The sequence below is a fragment of the Agrilus planipennis genome, unplaced genomic scaffold (assembly GCF_000699045.2).
Source record: "Agrilus planipennis isolate EAB-ADULT unplaced genomic scaffold, Apla_2.0 scaffold88, whole genome shotgun sequence".
Taxonomy (NCBI): Eukaryota; Metazoa; Arthropoda; class Insecta; order Coleoptera; family Buprestidae; genus Agrilus; species Agrilus planipennis.
This window is the reverse complement of record NW_020438872.1, coordinates 1,102,599-1,126,870: the sequence shown is the minus strand read 5'-3', so window position 1 is coordinate 1,126,870 and position 24,272 is coordinate 1,102,599. Positions and strand designations below refer to the sequence as shown.

At 33.5% G+C, this 24,272-nt stretch overlaps 1 protein-coding gene across 1 annotated transcript in view; it reads right to left on the bottom strand.

Annotated features, from left to right (window-relative positions):
• The window catches only part of LOC108738265 (probable G-protein coupled receptor 158), a 115,951-nt gene that overhangs the window by 32,392 nt on the left and 59,287 nt on the right, over positions 1–24,272 (bottom strand). Inside the window, exons 3-5 of the mRNA XM_025978927.1 lie at positions 22,083–22,206; positions 15,067–15,210; positions 5,584–5,784 (exon numbers count right to left, since the gene is read on the bottom strand). Coding sequence (XP_025834712.1) covers positions 5,584–5,784; positions 15,067–15,210; positions 22,083–22,206 — 469 coding nt within the window. The remainder of the gene's footprint in view (positions 1–5,583; positions 5,785–15,066; positions 15,211–22,082; positions 22,207–24,272) is intronic.

Below are 24,272 nucleotides of genomic sequence, written 5' to 3'. Positions count from 1 at the left end.
TAGCGATTTTTAGCTAGTTAGTTGGGGTTTTTTCGATTAAATATTAATTTAATGGTCAGTTAGTTCTATAATACAATATTGTACTATTAGAGGAGATAGCTACAACAATTGCATTACAAAGCAAAAACGTCTTTTTACCCTTTAAATTTCATGATTAGTTATTATTGTATTGTTTTAAGAAGTTCTTGTTCTATGTTTTACACTTTGTAAACTGTTACCAATTGCTAGAAATAATTTTAATGATACCCAGTATTTTTTTTATTGCACACCGTTTATTATACCGTTTCATGTCACATTTACGAACGTTGTATAGGTTACGAAGCTTTTTAAAATCATTGGACCAGTTGTAAATTATCTGTGAAAATTTATTGCTATTGAGAGTAGTTCGCAACATTACCTTTGTATTTTCCACAGAACAATAGAGACAATAAAAATCAGTCTACTGTGAGTACAACATAAATACATTTGAAATACTTACTTACAAACATGAAGAATAATATAAGGTGGAAGATCTATTTAAACTTTCTCTGGTTTAGTTTGATTTCGTCTGTGCTTTTTAAATTTACTTTGAGNATCAGGTTAAAACTGTGGTGCTTTCTACTATCTAATAACTAATTCCTTTAAACGAGTCATTTAGCGCCTTTACCAAAAAACGCCCGAATCCGAGTACCAGAAAGATGTTTTTCCTGCAATCTAATGTTTCTTATGTATGTTAAATATTCAATTTAGGAAGGAAGAATAATATAAGGTGGAAGATCTATTTAAACTTTCTCTGGTTTAGTTTGATTTCGTCTGTGCTTTTTAAATTTACTTTGAGCGCACATATGAAAAATAATGCAACAAATTTTCTAGTAACTTATTTATTTATTTATTACATAACTAATTTATTTTGCACTATCTTGGCATTTAAACTACTGCTTATTTGTCTGACATCGAATTATGATAGTTTGTCACTTATCGACTGGTTATATTCGGCTTGCTTTATATTGTAATCGAACTATCTTGATATTTCTTCAGTTTTCTCGAACTTTATCGAATTTCTTTTGTTACGCGATGGTATATGTGTCATCTAGAGTATGGTTTATGACCCTGGAAAGTGATTCGCCGATATTGCGCCGGCTTTATCGATTGGAATCGTTACAAATAACATCCGCCGAGTCCCAGATAATCAACTTCTTACTTTACTTATACGTTTCAAGAGAAAAGAGAAAATGGTCTAAATTAATACAGGAACAATCCTAATAGACATTTACATAATTAATTTAAAGGTACCGGAAGTTGAAGAGTGAAGCGTATTTAAAGCGCTCACAAGATTTAAGAGAATTAGCAAAATTTCGTAATTGTAACAGGTAGATATGTGACAGATGATGTTTAAGTCCCAGATGTGACCAACGATCCACATATTAAAGCTACATTACCGTTTCTAAATTCTTATCAAAAGTAATGCATTACTATTTTTCAGTTTTGTTTTCTTTCATAACCTTAACATAATTAGATTTTTATTTGTTTTGCGTCTGGAGCTTTAGCTGCCAAAAAGATAATCAATTTTGTAAATTAACCATTATACTAACGTAGAAATGAGTTTCCCACTGGAAAAGTAATTTTCTGTACTTATGTGCTTGCTACTTGGATTTAAGTAGATTCTTTCTACATTAACTTGATTTTAAACACCTTACGAAATTTTTCTGCCACAAAATTTGTTTTAATGTCGGCATAGCACGCTGTGCTGTCTGTTTTTATCTTCTACTTCTACCCCTCTATTAAGTCGTGTAATGTTAAGTTGGGATTAACTTTTTTAATTGAGAATGACGATGAAGGATGAAAAAATTGAGAAGACATCGCAGCTTTAATAAATCTTCAAAAATTAAATTTATTTAACTTGTCGGCCAACTTAATGAATAATGAATACAATTATCCGATAGTTCTAAATTATTGCAAGTAGTGTAACTTCTGCAATTCGTATTTAATTTAAAGTCGACGTTCTAACTTTTAACCCTTTGCAATTGGCCGTTTAAAACTTTTAAAAATTGAGACATATTTTAAATTGTAATTTTCGTTGTCATCAGAATGCCACGATAACGTCGGGCCACTTTAAAATAATTACGGAATTAATTAACCCACCCGGTTTATCAAGACAGCTGGTGTAAGTCATATTTTGAATTAGTTCACCTGCAGGAGCAGATAATGGAGAGAATGAAGTTTGTTCCATCATGGTTTACATTCCGCGGCAAAATTCCATTAAGATACCTTTGTATTTGCACTAATGTATCCATAATAACAATCGTAATGTCTTTAAGTAGTATTTTATTTTAATTAATACGTTTTAAGCACTTAAACAAACGCCAGTTTAAGAATTTCGACAGAGTGAAATAAAATTACGGAAAAAGCCACTTGAGATTTCCAACGCTTTTAGTGAATGTACATATAAAGAAGTCTTTCGGAAGTTTTTCTGAGTTGGGGCTCTGACATTAACTGAAAAAGTTAGATCTCCCAATGGCTAACCTCGCTTTGTTGTGATTGTTGTTTATATTATCCTGTCTTTGGCAAACATTTACACTTTTGGACACGTTCTCTTGTTATTTTTCTATCTTCGTTTCTACGCATCGCTACTCTGTTTCATCCTTAGCTAGAAAATATTTACATTTTGTAATAAATTTTAATATTGTTGCTAAAAGCCATGAACTTTGCATTTGTCTTTCTTTACGGAATGTGATAAATATGGATAACAGTTTTTTAAAAAACTGATAAAAGTTGTAGCAACGAGCTCGTGGCTTATTTCGTTGTAAAGCGTGAGATCGTTTCTCCTTGTTAGGGCATCATTAGAAAAATGGTAGATAATGGATAACTCCCACTCATTACCTTTCCATTTTCGGTAAGAATCATTGTAAGTTATGACCCTTAAGGGAAATATTTAATGCAAACCAAATATAATGAATAAAAGAAAGTTAGAAATAGATATACAGACGGAGTAAATAATTCATTTTACTTAAAGCTTTTATATTTCATTCGGAGCTTTTTATTCAGAAAACACTTCGCTTTATCGAATAAAGTTAATCTCTGTTTACGATTCAATCAGGTTAAAACTGTGGTGCTTTCTACTATCTAATAACTAATTCCTTTAAACGAGTCATTTAGCGCCTTTACCAAAAAACGCCCGAATCCGAGTACCAGAAAGATGTTTTTCCTGCAATCTAATGTTTCTTATGTATGTTAAATATTCAATTTAGGAAGTGGCTAAACCTCCTTCGGTGAAGGCTTTCCTTTTTTAGTTTTGTTTATTATTGCGTGCTTCCTTAGGGTCTTACAAATGCTAAATAAAGTTACTGTATTATTTTATTTTTAAACTTTTCGAAAGTGAGTTTAATATTAAATGTTATAATCCGAACGGTTAAAGGTAAATTCTCTTGTGATCTCTCATTAACCGCTCGCGTTTGTAATAAGGGATGAAATGAAAGGTGTTTTGTAGTATACATGTAAGCAGTCGTCTAGATCACTTTCAAAGAGCTTTCTCAGTAAGCTTGATGTCAGATTTCGAACTCAGTTTGTATTACTACTAATTAAATTGTAAATTGAAAGAGTTACGTTACGTACCAATTAAATTATTTATTTCTTTAGATTTTGGAAGCGGGTTAGTAGTTCGTAGAGACTTTGTGTGGTGTTCATTTTCACCAAAGAAAGATGAGCACATATTACCTTTACGCATAGTAAATAGAAGTAAATGTAAAAGCGAACGAATTATTACGCTGATCGACGCAGAAGGAATGAGCAAAGGAAATTATTGATCATTTTAGCCTTTAAAATTACATTTGGGATGGGGAAACTGCATTTCGAGCGACATCAATGCCACACAATACCTAATAGGTGAGCAAGTCTTTTACTGTGCTCATAGCCTACAGTGGTAGTGACAAATTGACAAAATGAATTTCGTTGCTTTTTTAGTGGACAATGCGTTTCCGCGGTTAACGTAATGTGATGAAAATTGTGAGATTATGTGAAATTATGTGGACCACTCCGGGTCGTTACTGCTTCTCAAGTTAGAACAATAGTTTTTTTTTAAGATTAATAGGATCATCTATTTGAATAATAGCCTATCAGGAATCGAAAAAACTGTCAAACTACGATTTTGTCGATGAATAAATACAATAAATTTCGACTAAGCAGTGCTATTTAGTCCAGGTCGAGGGCTGGCTTTTGGAGGTGAATTTAATTTTGTTACGAGAAGTCGGGCTTACGTTGGTTATTGGCATGGGTTGTTAAATATGTATCAGATACCACAATCGAGACGGCAAGAGGCGAAAAGGTGTATGAACCAGGCATTCTCGACAAATTTCCCAATCCTTGCATGCAATTAGCATCAATTGGTGCTAATCAATTCACAAAACGAGAAACATTTGGGGATCTATTTTGAATATCAACGCGTACAAATTATTAATATATACGCGATTCACATTTAGTAACAATTAACGTAAATAATTTCTAAACAAATAAAATGAAAGCGGTACTGACAGATGAGTACTGTATAAAAATAAATAAAAGTAAAACTAAAATACTGATATGCAAGGGAAGAAAAAGTAGGGAAAGAGCGAATATAAAGATAGGAGACGAAAAATTAGAAAATGTGGCTGATTTTAGATACCTACGAAGTCAGATAAGTGAGGATGGAAGGAGTAGTGGGGATATAAAGCAGAGGATAGCGCAGGGTCGTGTGGCCTATAATAAAAAGAAGTCACTTCTATGCTCGCGAACGGTTAATTTACAAATTCGAAAAAGGTTGTTAAAGGTGTATGTTTGGAGCACGGCGTTGTACGGGTGCGAAACATGGACAGTGGGCGCGGCGGAAAAGAAAAGGTTAGAAGCGTTCGAAATGTGGTGTTATAGGCGGATGATGAGGATATCGTGGGTAGAAAAGGTTAGAAATGAAGAGGTATTGGAAAGAATAGGAGAACAGAGGACTCTATGGAAGTCAATAAAAAATAGGCGAGATAGGTTGGTAGGACACCTTCTCAGGCATGAAGGTCTAGTCAGAGACATATTAGAGGCAGAAACAGGAGTTAGGAGGGGTAGAGGTAGACCTAGATTAGATTACTGTTCGCAAATAGTTAAGGATGTGGGCTGTTCTAGTTTTAGGGAAATGCGAAGTTTAGCTCAGGATAGGAAAGAGTGGAGGTACGTGTCCAACCAGTCTTAGGACTGATGACCTTATGATGATGATGATGAAGTAAAAGTACTTCTGTACCCAAGGAATTTAAAAATATAAGGTAATAGTAAACACTAAGAAGTTTGCACTGTTTATGAGTACACGTAAGAATTTTAGAATTAAAATTGAAATAGCAGTTTTACTTATAAGATTTTTATTTTAGATTTTCTAGTGACTTTGTATGCCGTAGAAATTTTAATTTGTCGACAGTTGCATTATTTTAAACTATTCCTCCACGACGGAAGGGAATTATTCTCGCGTTGAGAAAACCTTTGACGTTTCCTACGTCATTTCGCAAAATATCGTTTTACAGTTACATTTTCTCTAAAGAACCCGAGCTGTTTTACGCTGAATACATTTATGAACGAATAAAAATTTAATCTTACCTTCACATTCCCATATTTCCAAGTAAATAAGACTACCACAGGTAAACAGCATATAACGGCACAAGATAGTATTAGTATTGCAGTACGCATCATCCAATTCAGAGCCACAATGCAGGGATGATCATCTTCACACGTTTCACATCCTTCAGCGCAAGGAAAGCACTCAAAAGTTCCTGCTGTTGCATATTTGCTTTCCTGGCCCTGAAAATAAATAGAAAACAAGTTTTATTTTTAAATATATCTATCAGGACAGAGTAAAGAGTTTTCGGTTCCGTTGAATGGAATATCGTAAACATAGAAAAGAGATGTCAGGTAGGAATTGCAGCGAACACTGATAAAGAAAAAGGAATAACATTAATAGTTAATGTGTAACAGAAAGAGATGCAGACAATCAGAATTTGAGCATAATGCCAGCATCGGACTAAAAAATATTTTACATTCTTAGGAATTTATTAAAGCAAGACTCTTATTTAAACCAGGAAGCTATAAAGCCGACCCTGATCTTTCGTGTATCTAAGCAACCTCTAACCGCTGTCCGCTTACTTATTATTCGGTTATCTCTTTTTATTCTGTCTGTACTTCTCATGAAGCATTTCCTAACTTAACAAGGGCGTGTTCAAAACGTAGCAAATGACTACAGTTCCAAGTGGAAACAAGATAGAAGATACGTCCATTATCACAGATAAATAATTGGACTTAGCCAATTTTGATCGTGCCGACTATACCTACTTACCTACCTAAAATTTACTACTGAACTTATTATTTTTGGCAAATAGTGATATTCTAGAAGATCGTAAAGCACAAATATTTGTCCATAATTATTATTAAAAGTCATTGTAGATTTTTAGTGACTGTTGTTACAGTTAACAGTTGATTTGTGTGGTTTTTTGTTTAATTTAAACTATATTTTGCTGTCAATCACTTCGCGATTTAGTCGGAAGTGTACCCTATTATTGCTTTCGTGAAAATGTTGTGGTGTGGTGTGGAGTTGTAAACATTAATTATTGTAGAATATGAGCGGAGGTGTGTTGGATTTTTGGTGGATTTTTTTTGTTGAAAACAGTCACTTGAGCTATTGATTTTTCTCAGTCGACATTCGCTTCAAAGTCGGCCATATTTCAACACAAAACTTTTTTTTGTATATTTGTAATAAGTCGAAATTGAAAATAGCACACAGGAAAATTCCAGCTGTTGCTGATGTGGTTGAACGCCTAACGAAAAATGCACTGTAACACGGAATGATAAATTTGACAGCTGAGAAGTAAACTTCCTTTTTGAATCTTTCACTTTATTAAGGTGGCGACTGAAATGATCCAAAATCTCTTTAGGTAGAATGTGAAGTATATAAAATACTGAATTTAAATAAATTACCATTACGTATCGTCGAATTCAGTCGTATGCGTCTTATGAGATAATAAAGCTACCAAGAAACCAATAAGTTTCTACAAACTTCCAAGATTCTCATGTGTCATCGGCCACTTTAGATTACAAAGATTCCTTTCGTCCTCACCGATACCACATGCTTTTACAAATCGTAAATCAGATCGGAAAACTAAGAGGAAAAACCATGTTCAATTAGAAAGCAAAGACAAATATTATTATTCATTTTGTAGACCAACCGAAGGTTTAAATATATTTTTAGCATAACCATGTTTGCAACTTTTAAACAAAAGTAATCTTGGTCTTGTCTTGTTTTGATCATATATAGGGTTGTTCGGAAAGTCATTTCGTTTTTTCCCGACAGAGGATTTAATTGTATTCTTTTGCACCCAACTTCACATTTAAGCCGTATCATTTTTATATGCTTTGAGAGCTCATACAGCAAGGCTTGTGTGTGAAAAATTCCAATTAATTCTACGCAGTAGTTTTTGGTTGGTGCCCTTTTAAATATGGAGAGCGATAAGCAGCATTTTCGACATATCTTACTGTTTTACTACAGAAAGGGTAAAAATGCTGTTCAAGCCAGAAAGAAATTGACTGATGTGTATGGAGAAGGTGTGTTGACAGTACGCCAGTGCCAGAACTGGTTCGCTAAATTTCGATCCGGCAATTTTGATGTCGAAGATGCACCACGTTCGGGAAGGCCGGTTGAAGCTGATAAAGACGCGATAAAGGCATTAGTTGATGTGAACCGGCGAATAACAACACGTGAGATCGGATTGAGGTTAAATTTATCAAATTCAACAGTTTATGACCACTTGAAAGGCCTGGGATTATCCTCGAAGCTCGATGTATGGGTTCCCCATGTTCTCACAGAGAGAAATCTGTGTCGCCGCATTGACGTCTGCGATTCGCTTCTCAAACGTCACGAAAATGATCCGTTTTTGAAGCGCATCATCACTGGGGACGAAAAATGGGTTGTATACAACAACGTCAAACGCAAGAGGTCATGGAGCAAAAAAGATGAACCGGCTCAAACCATTTCCAAAGCCGATATTCACCAAAAAAAGGTGATGCTGTCTGTTTGGTGGGATTTTAAAGGAATCGTTTTTTTTGAGCTTTTACCGGATAACACAACGATTAATTCGGAAGTCTACTGTCATCAGCTGGACAAACTGAATGATGCACTTCAACAGAAAAGGTCAGAACTAATCAACAGGAAAGGTGTAGTGTTTCACCAAGACAACGCGAGACCTCACACAAGTTTGGTCACTCGCCAAAAGCTTTTACAGCTTGAATGGGATACAATGCTACACCCACCATATTCTCCAGACCTGGCACCATCGGATTATTATTTGTTCCGGTCACTCCAAAATTTTTTAGACGGTAAAACCTTCACCTCAAATGAGGAGGTCAAAAACCTCCTCGATCAGTTTTTTGCCAGCAAAGACCAAAAATTTTATGAGCGTGGAATTATGCTACTACCAGAAAGATGGCAAAAGGTGTTGGACCAGAACGGTTAATATATAATTTAATAAAGTATGTGTTTATTATACGAGAACTGTCTTTCATTTCCACAAAAAAAAAACGAAATGACTTTCCGAACAACCCTATACATTTAGCACACAAAACCAAGGACTAAGATACAAGATCAAAACCTACAGCAAGATTTTTGTAATACAGTTACAAAAATGTTATTGGAATATCTGGAAATTCTTGAAATTGTTATACTTTTCTTAACTATTTTTGTAGCAAGTCTGACTGTTTTCCTATTTACTTACTTCACTATCTGATAGGAAACTTTGAAAGGCTTGTAAAGTTTGAAAATTAATTTTAACTTCTAACAAACTGTTTTAAAGAGTTTCTCTTTATGCATATATACTTGGTTTTAAAAACATAGCCCATGTACAATTTGTTCTGGCTAACCTCGATACATTGGATAAGTGGTTAGCTTAAGTAAACTTCTACGAATAAAATTTGCTGTGATATTTTCACATTGGGATGAAGTAGTGGTTGATTCAAGTATCTCTTTTTTTTTGAAAAGAACAATATGGGGAGGATGACGAACGAACTGGGTAGCCGGGAAGAATTCAAGGAAGCGAGAAGTTTAATCGTTTTGTTTGTAAGTAACAAAAGGATGAAACACAACAGCATAACAAAGGTATTGTTACTAGTCAGAGTATGAAACTGGCTCCTGGAATGTAACATTTAAGAATGAACAATTTACTTCGTGAAACTCCATACATACAATACACTGGTATTGTGTCGTACCTATATATATATATATATAAATATAGAAATGGTTTAGTTCTTACGTTAATATTGTTATTTTTAAAACACATTTTTGAAATTGAAATTTATGAGAGTATTTATCAATAGGTACTAGATTTCGTTTTGTGTTCGTATTACTTAATATTTAAAGTAGTACTTTTGTATTAAATTGCTTTCAGAAATATTCCTATTTCGATTTCGTTTTTTTTTCCTTTTTACCTAAAAGGAGTCTATGAATTATTCAATAAACAACCAATTTGTTGAGCTAATAGACGAGAATGTATACAGAACTAGGAGATTCAATTTGCTTTAGAAAATATCGAACAGCATTCAGGTTGAAATAGGAAAACACATAAAAAAAATTACGTTACGTATTCTACATTCCAATTTAAGGGATCGAGAAATATAAATCAGCGTTTCAAGACATTACCAACAACCAATTTTGTAATATTGATTTTTTTACTTCAACTATTTGTCTATTTCAAGTAGCTTATTAGTTTTGGGAACTACTGAGGTTTTAGATTTATGCGAACAACTTCTTTTTGATCATGTAAAGTAGTAGCGTCTTTTGGCTGATGAAAATATTATCGATTTTCATAAGTGATTGTTATTTGTTAAAGCTTTGGAATAGATTTACTCAAATAGGAACATCACTGTACAAATAAAAAACATTTAGGTAGTCTTAATATTTGACCGCGTGTAAATTACTATACTTTTGTAAAGTCCTTTTTAAACATAAAATTTTATAGTTCGCAGCAAATATCTAATACCTACAGATTCGTAATATTTACATAAATAACTCGGGTTTTACTTTTACATATAAGACACCGAACATAAAAATTACGTATTTCTTTGTCAATTTTTTTTCTTTTTATGTCACACGTGCGAAAATGCATGATTTGGTAAACGTGTGGGATATATGTTTTCAACCACGTCTGTGTGAAAATATCACCTGCTTTTCTGAAAAGCGTAATATCTCTCAAAAGCTTTAAATTGTTGGACTTATACTATTTTATTATTTATAAAATTATAAACAAGAATTCACTGCCGAGAATATTTGATTTAATTATTACAAAAGCTCCTGAAGGATTTCAGATATTTTCAGGCAGGAATACAAAAGGGTTAGGTCGTATCAAGAGTTATTAGATATCTTCAGGAAATCTGAAATTTACGTATTTAAGGGACTTCTTCAGATAAAAGGCGGGTTTAATTGAGTAATTATTTATCAATAAAGTNTTTGTTTATTATACGAGAACTGTCTTTCATTTCCACAAAAAAAAAACGAAATGACTTTCCGAACAACCCTATACATTTAGCACACAAAACCAAGGACTAAGATACAAGATCAAAACCTACAGCAAGATTTTTGTAATACAGTTACAAAAATGTTATTGGAATATCTGGAAATTCTTGAAATTGTTATACTTTTCTTAACTATTTTTGTAGCAAGTCTGACTGTTTTCCTATTTACTTACTTCACTATCTGATAGGAAACTTTGAAAGGCTTGTAAAGTTTGAAAATTAATTTTAACTTCTAACAAACTGTTTTAAAGAGTTTCTCTTTATGCATATATACTTGGTTTTAAAAACATAGCCCATGTACAATTTGTTCTGGCTAACCTCGATACATTGGATAAGTGGTTAGCTTAAGTAAACTTCTACGAATAAAATTTGCTGTGATATTTTCACATTGGGATGAAGTAGTGGTTGATTCAAGTATCTCTTTTTTTTTGAAAAGAACAATATGGGGAGGATGACGAACGAACTGGGTAGCCGGGAAGAATTCAAGGAAGCGAGAAGTTTAATCGTTTTGTTTGTAAGTAACAAAAGGATGAAACACAACAGCATAACAAAGGTATTGTTACTAGTCAGAGTATGAAACTGGCTCCTGGAATGTAACATTTAAGAATGAACAATTTACTTCGTGAAACTCCATACATACAATACACTGGTATTGTGTCGTACCTATATATATATATATATAAATATAGAAATGGTTTAGTTCTTACGTTAATATTGTTATTTTTAAAACACATTTTTGAAATTGAAATTTATGAGAGTATTTATCAATAGGTACTAGATTTCGTTTTGTGTTCGTATTACTTAATATTTAAAGTAGTACTTTTGTATTAAATTGCTTTCAGAAATATTCCTATTTCGATTTCGTTTTTTTTTCCTTTTTACCTAAAAGGAGTCTATGAATTATTCAATAAACAACCAATTTGTTGAGCTAATAGACGAGAATGTATACAGAACTAGGAGATTCAATTTGCTTTAGAAAATATCGAACAGCATTCAGGTTGAAATAGGAAAACACATAAAAAAAATTACGTTACGTATTCTACATTCCAATTTAAGGGATCGAGAAATATAAATCAGCGTTTCAAGACATTACCAACAACCAATTTTGTAATATTGATTTTTTTACTTCAACTATTTGTCTATTTCAAGTAGCTTATTAGTTTTGGGAACTACTGAGGTTTTAGATTTATGCGAACAACTTCTTTTTGATCATGTAAAGTAGTAGCGTCTTTTGGCTGATGAAAATATTATCGATTTTCATAAGTGATTGTTATTTGTTAAAGCTTTGGAATAGATTTACTCAAATAGGAACATCACTGTACAAATAAAAAACATTTAGGTAGTCTTAATATTTGACCGCGTGTAAATTACTATACTTTTGTAAAGTCCTTTTTAAACATAAAATTTTATAGTTCGCAGCAAATATCTAATACCTACAGATTCGTAATATTTACATAAATAACTCGGGTTTTACTTTTACATATAAGACACCGAACATAAAAATTACGTATTTCTTTGTCAATTTTTTTTCTTTTTATGTCACACGTGCGAAAATGCATGATTTGGTAAACGTGTGGGATATATGTTTTCAACCACGTCTGTGTGAAAATATCACCTGCTTTTCTGAAAAGCGTAATATCTCTCAAAAGCTTTAAATTGTTGGACTTATACTATTTTATTATTTATAAAATTATAAACAAGAATTCACTGCCGAGAATATTTGATTTAATTATTACAAAAGCTCCTGAAGGATTTCAGATATTTTCAGGCAGGAATACAAAAGGGTTAGGTCGTATCAAGAGTTATTAGATATCTTCAGGAAATCTGAAATTTACGTATTTAAGGGACTTCTTCAGATAAAAGGCGGGTTTAATTGAGTAATTATTTATCAATAAAGTTTCAATTACTTGCAACATAATGAAAACATGATCTATAGGAATTTTTTCGTAGTTTAGGTGGTGTACCTACATTTTATCCTGAATTTCCGCTGACTTATTTTACTAGGATCTCGTAGAATCTAGCCTAATAGCATTCAGTCTAAAATCTTTGACAGACTATAACCCACTCTAACAACAACGAAATCATTTGATTCGGCCAATAAAAAAAAACAAATTTTGCGGTTTCATTATCATCATAAGGTCGACAGTCCTAAGACTGGTTGGACACGCACCTCCACACTTTCCTATCCTGAGCTAATCTTCGCACTTTCCTAAAACTAGAACAACCTATATCCTTCCGTCTACCTCTACCCCTCCTAACCTCCGTTTCTGCCTCTAATATGTCTCTGACTAGACCTTCATGCCTGAGGTGTCCTACTAACCTATCTCACCTATTTCTTATTGACTTTCATACAGTCCTCTGTTCTCCTATTCTTTCTAATACCTCTTCATTTCTAACCTTCTCTATCCACGGTATCCTCATCACTCGCCTGTAACACTACATTTCGAACGCTTCTAACCTTTTCTTTTCCGCCCCGCCCACTGTCCATGTTTCGCACCCATACAGCGCCGTGCTCCAAACATACACCTTTAACAATCTTTTTCGAATTTCTAAATTAACCGAAGTGACTTTTTTATTGAAGGTGACTCGATCCTGCGCTATCCTCTGCTTTATATCCCTACTACTCCTTCCGTCCTGACTTATCTGACTTCCTAGATACTTAAAATCGGCCACTTCTTCTAATTTTCCCCTACTTTCCCTTCCCTTGCATACCAGTATTTTTGTTTTACATTTATTTGCGGTTTATGCTGTAATATATTTATCGCAGTATACGAAATAGAAAGTACAAAGCGATACAATCCTTCTTCTCAGTATAATATCAGTTGTTTTCCGTCGAGTAGACAGAACTTTCGTTGGGTGTTTGTTATAATGAATCTTTACAATTAATATTCAAATCAAAATTGCAGTATTGCATCGACGAGCTTTCTGATATTTATTGTGACTTGCGTGACAGCCGCTTCATTCGCTACGCACGAAAATTAATTAGTGAAGATGTATGCAACTGAAAATTCCAAATTTGCATAAATACCTACATACATTGAACAACAGGTAAACAAAAAGATTTTAATGAATTTCATTTACGTTTATAATTGCTAAAACCATGATTATCCGTTTCATTGTTGACCTACTTTTCGGGTTAAAATACACAAAACGGCCAGGTATTCTATTTATTTTATCATTAGTTTCTCTACAAAATAGAATAATCAAGCGTTATGTCACAATCGATAGACATATATTTTGCTAATAGGTAATTTAAATATGAAATTGCAAGTAGGATAATGAGAAAAACACTTTAAACACCGAATATCGTTAACATATTCCTGTGTTAAAACCAAAATAAACAAAATTTATTTTGGATTTTTGTACCTAGTACTCAGTGTGAGTAGTTCAATAGCTTTTTGAAATTATGTATCGTGAATGAATCTACGTTTACTTTACATATTTTTCAATAAACGAAAGATGAAATAGCTGCTCTTACATAGAGTACCTAGTCAAAGTAAGGACCTAACTTCCTATTCAAACATAGCTCTTTCTTTGCGTGCACTTATTTAATACGCTAACTCCTTGAGAACCTGTATAAACATATTTTTTTTATTTCAATTGCAATAGAGAATAAAAGTTGTAGGTACCTAAGCGGAAAATTCTTTTGTAAATATACGGAGTAATAAATGTGTAAAATGAACTTAATTACTATAATAATGAAAAAGCATTTTTTAAATCTACAAATCCTAGGAAAGAGTGCGTACATAGGATCTGCAGATTTAGAAAAAACTTTTGACAATTTTAAATGGGACAAGATGTTAATATACTTAAAAATGAAGGGATGAGTTACAAAGATAGAAGAGTGATATTTAGTTTGTATAAAGAGCATAAAAGTAGGGAAAGAGCGAATATAAAGATAGGAGACGAAAAATTAGAAGAAGTGATCGATTTCAGGTATCTAGGAAGACAGATAAGTCAGGACGGAAGGAGTAGTAGGGATATAAAGCAGAGGATAGCGCAGGTCGAGTCGCCTTCAATAAAAAAAGTCACTTCGGTTAATTTAGAAATTCGAAAATTGTTAAAGGTGTATGTTTGGAGCACGACGCTGAACGGGTGCGAAACATGGACAGTGGGCGCGGCGGAAAAGAAAAGGTTAGAAGAGTTTGAAATGTGGTGTTACAGGCAAATAATGAGGATACCGTGGATAGAGAAGATTAGAAATGAAGAGATATTAGAAAGAATAGAAAAACAGACGTCAATAAGAAATAGGCGAGATAGGTTAGTAGGACACCTTTTCAGGCATGAGACATATTAGAGGCACAATCGGGAGTTAGGAAGGGTAGAGGTAGACCTAGATTAGATTAGTGTTCGCAAATAGTTAAGGATATGGATTGTTCTAGTTTTAGGGAAATGCGAACATTAGCTCAGGATAGGAAAGAGTGGAGGTGCGTGTCCAACCAGTCTTAAGACTGACGACCTTATGATGATACATAGAATTCGGACTTATCGCTAGTAGTTACGAAATAAGTAAGTGTACATTGTACTTACCAGCATTAATTTTTCATATTCTTCTTCTACAACAGTCCCGTTGTAATATCGTCGTTCGGCATTTACATCTGGGAAATAAAATCCCGGCTTGCAAACACATTTGTAGCTGCCTCTACGAAATCCAAGTCCAGACACAGGAACACACTGAAATTTAATAGATTTACTGTACATAGTAATCCTGTACTCGTTGGTGAAGTTTATGTTAAAGTTTTCTAATTAATGGCCTTCATATAATTTTCCTCACAAAGCACTTTCATCCTGTAGGTACGCCGTTGTTCAGTGCATGAAAATAAACTTTTGACTCTCAAAGAATATTCTAATGCACCTACTAGTAGGTTTTAGTATCCTTATTAAGTAATTTTCATGCGCATATATTTGATTAGAAGTACATATAATGCTAATAAGTAATAAAACAGCTACTGTCTCGTTTTTAGTAAGCATTTAAGTTCATTTAAAATGGAAGGTAAGAAGAAGTTTATGCTTTAAACATACAGTGCCTTCCATCAATAACTGCGTCTAGCATTTCCTTCACGAAATGGAAGGAAATTAATATTGAAATGCGTCAGAACAGTTTCATTTCGTATCTTCTTTAGACAGCGTAGAAATTTTTGTGATAAACGAATATGACAGACCGCATCGTGGGCTGTAATCTAGAAGATGCTAAAGATTCAACACAAAATTTTCCTTTTCTGTTAAATCATTAGGACTAAAAGTAAAAGGAAGTAAGTACCGATATGTAGCTGGTTTATTTGGCAACATCTTTTACTCGAAAAGGTTCCCCAGGGAGACAAACTCCAGTGACGCTAAATCTAACAGAGTGGCACCGTTCGAAGAACTCTTTGTTATTTTATGTAGGTAATCTATAGGATATAGGTTATAAGAGAAGTTGGAAATTAAATTTAATTATTGAACAGTATGAGTGTGAAAAGTTAAGTGTAGTTATGTATAGATAATTTTCGAAACTTTATCATAATAGGTAGTTTCTTGTTTGTGAATAATTTCAGTTTAAGCCGACTGGGTATGAATGGTCTTAAACCATGCTTTTGAATCTGTTTAACAATTTAGAATTTGATTTATGCTGTTTACGATAATCAGAGCGCCCGTGGCCTGGACATGTGCCAGGGAAAACTTGTTACATAATTGATAAGGTAAACTGTTACACTCAAGATGGCGACTAAGTACTCACGATTAAGCTAAACCATTTTCACACTTGGTCTGTACATTTCGTATTAATACTTCATGAGAAATACGTAATGCATTATTCCAAAACTAAATCATGTGGGTATCTATAGGGTTGTTCGGAAAGTCATTTCGTTTTTTTTTGTGGAAATGAAAGACAGTTTTCGTATAATAAACAAATACTTTATTAAATTATATGTTGACCGTTCTGGTCCAACACCTTTTGCCATCTTTCTGGTAGTAGCATAATTCCACGCTCATAAAATTTTTGCTGTTTGCTGGCAAAAAACTGATCGAGGAGGTTTTTGACCTCCTCATTTGAGGTGAAGGTTTTACCGTCTAAAAAATTTTGGAATGACCGGAACAAATAATAATCCGATGGTGCCAGATCTGGAGAATATGGTGGGTGTAGCATTGTATCCCATTCAAGCTGTAAAAGCTTTTGGCGAGTGACCAAACTTGTGTGAGGTCTCGCGTTGTCTTGGTGAAACACTACACCTTTCCTGTTGATTAGTTCTGACCTTTTCTGTTGAAGTGCATCATTCAGTTTGTCCAGCTGATGACAGTAGACTTCCGAATTAATCGCTGTGTTATCCGGTAAAAGCTAAAAAAAAAACGATATTCCTTTAAAATCCCATCAAACAGACAGCATCACCTTTTTTTGGTGAATATCGGCTTTGGAAATGGTTTGAGCCGGTTCATCTTTTTTGCTCCATGACCTCTTGCGTTTGACGTTGTTGTATACAACCCATTTTTCGTCCCGAGTGATGATGCGCTTCAAAAACGGATCATTTTCGTGACGTTTGAGAAGCGAATCGCAGACGTCAATGCGGCGACACAGATTTCTCTCTGTGAGAACATGGGGAACCCATACATCGAGCTTCGAGGATAATCCCAGGCCTTTCAAGTGGTCATAAACTGTTGAATTTGATAAATTTAACCTCAATCCGACCTCACGTGTTGTTATTCGCTGGTTCACATCAACTAATGCCTTTATCGCGTCTTTATCAGCTTCAACCGGCCTTCCCGAACGTGGTGCATCTTCGACATCAAAATTGCCGGATCGAAATTTAGCGAACCAGTTCTGGCACTGGCGTACTGTCAACACACCTTCTCCATACACATCAGTCAATTTCTTTCTGGCTTGAACAGCATTTTTACCCTTTCTGTAGTAAGATATGTCGAAAATGCTGCTTATCGCTCTCCATATTTAAAAGGGCACCAACCAAAAACTACTGCGTAGAATTAATTGGAATTTTTCACACACAAGCCCTGCTATATGAGCTCTCAAAGCATATAAAAATTATACGGCTTAAATGTGAAGTTGGGTGCAAAAGAATACAATTAAATCCTCTGTCGGGAAAAAACGAAATGACTTTCCGAACAACCCGATATATGTGGATAGATAATGGTGGTGTAAGTATTTGAACTTCTTGAAATTTGTATCATTATTTTTGTGACGTAATAGTACTTGTTGGTAGGCATGTCGTTAAGAGACTTCGTATCATAACAAGTTGTCTGTATTCTACCTATATTTTTCTGGGATAGTTCTTTGGAAGACGATCAATTGATCGATAGGAATCTCATCATTCAAGCATTGCTGAAGTTTTTATATTAACAAAATGAATTTTATATAGTAAGAAAAGTTTTTCGTCGACTTCCTTTGTTGTTCGGGTAATTGGAACGGTTGGAGCGTTGACAAATTATTATTTTCACTTTTCCTAGAAGGCTTTTTATGCAGAATGAAAGATAAAGATATAAATTGGCATCAATATTAATGGTTTGGGTATCGTTTGTTAATCTGGAGCGGTTTTCATTTTTTTTAACGATAGGGAAAAGGGTAGTGAAATTATTTGTTTTGAGCCGCAGAATTTTATTACAAAGGCAATTTCAATTGTTTTTAACGGTTTATTGGTTTCTATCGGCGATAAAGTTGATAACGAAGTAACTTTAATTAAGTTGTAAAAAAATGAACACGTTTAGATTAAGTTCTAAGTTTGGACTTTTGGGATTGGTTCAATTCAACCGCGGCATTCATTGTTTCCGTTCATTGATTTGATTGCTACTGAACTTGGAGTGGCAACCTTGGCTTTGATATCGTCTCGAACGACAAAGTGACTAGCAGAGGGCACCATTTCATTATTGTAATGTAAACAAACCTAATTAGCAGCCGCGGCGTTACCATTTTCAGGGAGGCAACGATAAAAGAGTTCCATTGCCCACATGGGGATTTCTCTCTCTCTCGTATCAAAACGAAGGTCGAACAAAATAAGAGCAAAATTTTGCACGTGTTCATTTTATGTATAAATGACATTTGCTCGAAACATTTTTAAGGAAAATGAATAATTTAGGCAGAAATACAATTTACTTATAGCTCATTTTCAAATACAAGAAAAGCGTCAGCATCCAAACTTTAATTTAATTTAAACTTTGTTATTGTTGCTTGTTATAAATTGGTTAATAAACAATTGCTTTCTATACCCCATGGACTACCTATACATGTATAAAAAGAGTAGCAACCATTTTTAAAAAAATGTCATTCTTTAAAATGATTTTACGACTACTTTTCGACTATAGAATTTACTGTTTTGTGTAGAGTAGAAAATGGTTACATATGCATTACCAAAAGGGCAGCTGTGTATGTATCAAATGCTTTCAAATGTTAGTGACCTGCTTTAAAGTATTAATTAAAAAAACGTTTTTAATATTAATCCTTAAAAAGAATGACCAGAGTTTTAGCGTAGCGGCTTTGTGATTTGTAAAAGTATTTCGTTAAATAAAAGTAGTCATTACAGTTTTGTTTTAACCTTTATGCGTAAAACCTAAAAGGTACCTTTATATATATATGAAATGGTCAAATCCGAAATTCCCTTTTATCCTGAAAACTTCTACTTCACATTCTATTATGTGTACAATGTACATACACAGTTCCTGGATTTTGTGGACGTGGTTTTAAAATCATTACATTTCTTCCCTCTTCTCGGCTATACATATAAAGTAACTAATTGCTTTAACGTTATTTCAGCCTATTTTACCGATTAGGCAGTTTTTTTTTAATCTTATTGCATGAATTAGCGTTTAGCGAGGTAGGTAATGGGCCTTTTTTGCATTTTTAACGTGCAAAATTCCGACTAAAACATTACATGAGATTGCAGCATTTGCCTGCATTAGTATTTCGAGGATTTTTAGTGGGGGCTATTAAAATTCCAAGCTTGAAATTCAGCACTGGTTTTATAATGGAAAGATCTATTCTTTTTATGAAACTGAGAGGACCAGAATTAAAGTGATATTTTTAAAAAATTTAATTCTTGAAGGACCAGACAGTTTAGTCCTATTTTGATAATACCGGCCGCAAAAGCCTTAGTCTTTTCATATAGGAGGATGTATAAAAAGTTTTTATTACAGGCTACCCTAAGGGATACCAGAATATTTTTGCTTGTAAGCCGTATGGACGTGGTACGTAAAATTTGTTTATACTTGTGGTTGTGGAGTCGAAAATATATGTACTTTATAAGCTAACCGTCTGATTCAACGAACTAGCCGCGATATGGATATGACATAGTTTAGGGATGTATGTAAATTTTATCAAATTTATGTATTGACAGTACATATTTCACGTAAAACCGTATTTTATTGATTTAGTAGCACTTGGTGTTCGTGGCATTTGCCTAGATGTGTAAGATAAATTTGTTGGGTTGGAAGGATAAAATAGTGGATTACGGAATGGAGTGGCAGGGTATTAGGATTAGGTTTTAAATAAATAAATTGAATTAAAATTATTTCCTGTAATTCAATAATAAAAAGAACAAAAGAATGATTTTTTAAACAGTGTAGATGTAGTGTAGTAGTATTTCACTAAGTCTTTGCGACGACTGTAATCCGTTGTACATTGGACAGTCTAGTCGGGTTGTAAAAAATAGATTAAAAGAACATTTAAGTAATACATATTCAAGTAGTACCTACCTAGTTATATTGAAATTGTTTATACTATTATATGGAAATATTAAAATCAAAAAGCTTTCGTTATTAGAAAAACTAGAGTAATAAAAGCAGTTTTTCACAATTTAGAACTTTGAGAAGCTTTTATCGAAATAAATTGTCGATTTTTCCTTTATGGATAATGTACCCATTAGAGTCCTTCTCTTTGTAGTAAAACTCTCTGTAAATTGTACGAATAAGACGTGATGGCAAATTTCTGATAAGCCGTATATTTATTGCCTTGTATAGGAGGACCGCAGCTTTAGATTTATGCTCATTGCACGGAGGAGATCAAAATAAGTACTTCTAATGCATGGATTGTCTAATTTGCATACAAATTAAGACAGTTCCAGCAAAAGTCATCCAAATTATGTACGTTAAAAGACAAAGAGACGTGATAATTTGAGATTCCTTTACATAGAACGCGAGAGGCAATTTCGTTTATACGATGTCCTTTATGGTTTTCCATTTCTATGAAAACGCCGTTAGCAAACAAGCGGAATCAAAAATTTGATTAATGAAATGCCTTGTCTGAGAAGCCATTAACAGGGGAATGCGTTATCATGTTACTGGCTCAATTTTTTTGTCGTTTATGCTATTCAAACACTTTTTGAAGTGCAATTGTTTTACAACAACAATTGCTTCAAAATACCGTCAATTTTTTATAGCTGACAATTTTAGAAATAGGAAGAAGCTTTTGACGCGACCATTAGAAGAATTGGCTTGTTGAGAGAATCTTATTACGTAAAATGTTTATCTAAATATTAAAATCGTAGTTTGATATGAACAAAGTGCTTTCCAGCACTTAAATTAATTAAATTGCTTCGAATATTGTAGACTTCACTATACTTGTAGCAACTTCTCTATACTCTAATAGTGAATTTGTACCTTAAGAAATTGTATGTATTCAAGGTTCGAGGGGCTTTCAGAAGATTAACAATACCAATTGTATCTACACTTTTGCACTGTGGATTGAAGCCAGACCATAAGGGAACGTATTCCTTTAGACCCTGTCCAACGGGCTATAACATCGTTCTTGTTGCTTCATAAGATTAAGAAACTTGGTAGTAGTAAATTTAGTATTGACGTAAACAATGGACCGTCCCTCAGCATTATGTAGCCGAAATTAACATGTGCAGAGGTCCCAAATGAAGATTCATTACTCTATCCAGTTCAGAATATATTGACGTTTATCATACTACTACAAGATACGTTATCAGATCGTATCTTAGGTATATTTGCCTTTCAGGCATTACATGAATCAAATTATCGCCCTTAGTTAACCACGATAAGGTAAAATTTATGAGAAATTAATTTCTGATCAAATGCTTTTTTACAATTTTCTTGCGATTTAGAGTAAACAAGCATTGTGTCGGTGGGACAGGTTTGCGAATTAAATAATTCATCTACTACATTTACCAATTCTCCAGGTGTTTCTATTATTTAAGCTTTTACAAGAAAATTCAATTATCACTAGTATGCATACTTGTTATGCACAACTGGGAGTTGTCTCTTCACGGTTTGTTTATGAAACTATTTCGTGTTTCAGGATCAGCTATGCGTATGACTTCTGTGTGCATATGTCCGTGTTAATACAAAACTACATTTAATTAAATGGGAAACTATGTAGGTACCTGATACAAAATTAAAAATTCATTAACCCCATCATTAGTTGAGAACATTCTCGACCACTTTTCAAGTGGAAAGCATCCCGCTATTCACTGAAATCGCGAGAAACTAGCACAACAAATTAAATGTGAAACCCACTATAAGAATATATGTAAAGTGTGCTTTTAGTGGTGTGCCTTGCCTTCTTGAACCATCTTTGCTTAGGCAAATTCTGAAAGTTTGAAACTTACCGAAGTTGTTTTCTTCTTGCATTTGTCTGAGGCAGCGAAGATATTGAGCTGCTTACTGCCTTTCGGTAGAGGACATTGATCAATGTCGACTCTTCTTAGGTCAATGTCTATTCCACTAGTGCCTCTGAAAGTAAAAAAAAGAAAGCTCAGCTGGTTTCAAGGATTTCTCATTATTCTGTTGTAATTATACGAAATGAAGGAGTTGGCGTTTTAGGCCGTCAGATTTTTTCTCAAGGTTATTAATTTGTAAAAAGTCTACCTTAACATTACTTAATGTAGAACGGAAAGTTATGGATAAATTGACCGCAGAGTTCGGAAAATTAAGTTTTCCCAACGCGATGTTCTTTGATTCTTGCTTTGACAGTCGGACCACTATGTCCATTGTATATATCTACCTAAAAACACAATTACAACACCTAATATTTATTAGATACCTAGTTAGATTACAACCACATGAATGAGGGTTGGTTAGACCAGTGGAATTATTTGTTAGAGGGTCTAAGGATTATTTATGGGATGCTACATCCTCCAATTCTAAATTATTATTTTTCAGAGGAAGTTGTTCTTGTCCCACAATAATTTTTTGTATGTTTAAGCGATATTGTAAGTACGATAATTTCTTATGAAATAATTTGTCAGCGGGCCAGAGGGTTATTTATATAGTGGTAAACCCCTCAATATTAAATTATTATTCTTCATTCTTGAACATCTTCTAGTCATTAAGTTAAATGACTCGTAGAGCTTATATACAAAAAATAATTGTAGTTTTCGGTATCGATATTCAATTAACGTGATAATTTTGTGTTGCCTTGACATTGATGCGAGGCTGTTGTAACCACGAACATTCAATTTAACTTTATTAGATGTTGAATGTACGTGTTCGCAAAACAATGAACAGTGCAATTTCTGATTTTCCATCTATTTGTCATGCAAATCATAAGCATATACAAATTTTGTATTCATAGCTAATATTAGAGTTGCTTCCTTATTATTTGCTCTGTTTTATATTTAATACACCTACACAATAATTTTAAACGTTTCTTAATTATCAGTGAATTAGACTGGCTAACTGATATTCATATGACTTTAATTAATAAAATCGAGTAGGATTTTGCATTGTTTCAAGCTCACCAGTAACTTTATTTTTTTAAACAGAATAATGGGAGTGGGATTTTTAAAAAAGGGTGATATTTTAAGCGTAGTTCCCCTTAACTTGTCAGTCTCTAAAGATTTCTTTTTTCAGCAGTTAATCAATGAAGGTAAATACTTTTTTCTTCGTTGGCAAACATTCTTAACTAGTATTAGACTGTGGACTTTAAATCAACTTGATTTCATTAGATATTCATCAGAATGAGAATCTTAAGGCAATTGCCAATGCTGTAAATTCCGATTTAATATACTTATATCAAAAGTTTGTCTGAATTTTGATTCTTTTAGGTTTTGTCTCGTATTTACGTTAACGAATATAGTTGTAATATTTATCAAATGATTTATGGTGATTGCAACTCAAAATAAAGCAAAATTTCAAAAGAAGGGTCATCTACGCCTTCGTAGTACAGTGTGGGGACGTTAGTAGTTGCATTAATCTTAAAACCCCTTAAGGACTTTAATGATTTAGGAATCTAGTAAAGTTTGACACTAACTATGTGGATAGTGTGCTCTAAGTACATTATCAGTAATATATTACGGTGTATTTAGCCCTTGAGGTCGACACAAGCAATTATGTCAATAAGTTCGTATTTTACCGACGATGAATTGTTACCTTGCATGGCTTGCTGTTGAGTTCTTTAATGGCTTTTAAAAATGGAACGGTTTTGTTCACAATTGTTCTTAAAAAAAAGCGACCTTTTTCTACGGTACCGCGTTGAGTTTTACGGTTAATACGCATATGAACTCAAATGAAACCGTTTTTATTTTATCCTTACGTTAATGATAAATCCTACTTATACATTAAAATTAGCAAACGAGATCATGTAACAGATTCCAAAAATATTTTAATGTATAGGGTTGTTCGGAAAGTCATTTCGTTTTTTCCCGACAGAGAATTTAATTGTATTCTTTTGCACCCAACATCACATTTAAGCCGTATAATTTTTATATGCTTTGAGAGCTCATATAGCAAGGCTTGTGTGTGAAAAATTCCAATTAATTCTACGCAGTAGTTTTTGGTTGGTGCCCTTTTAAATATGG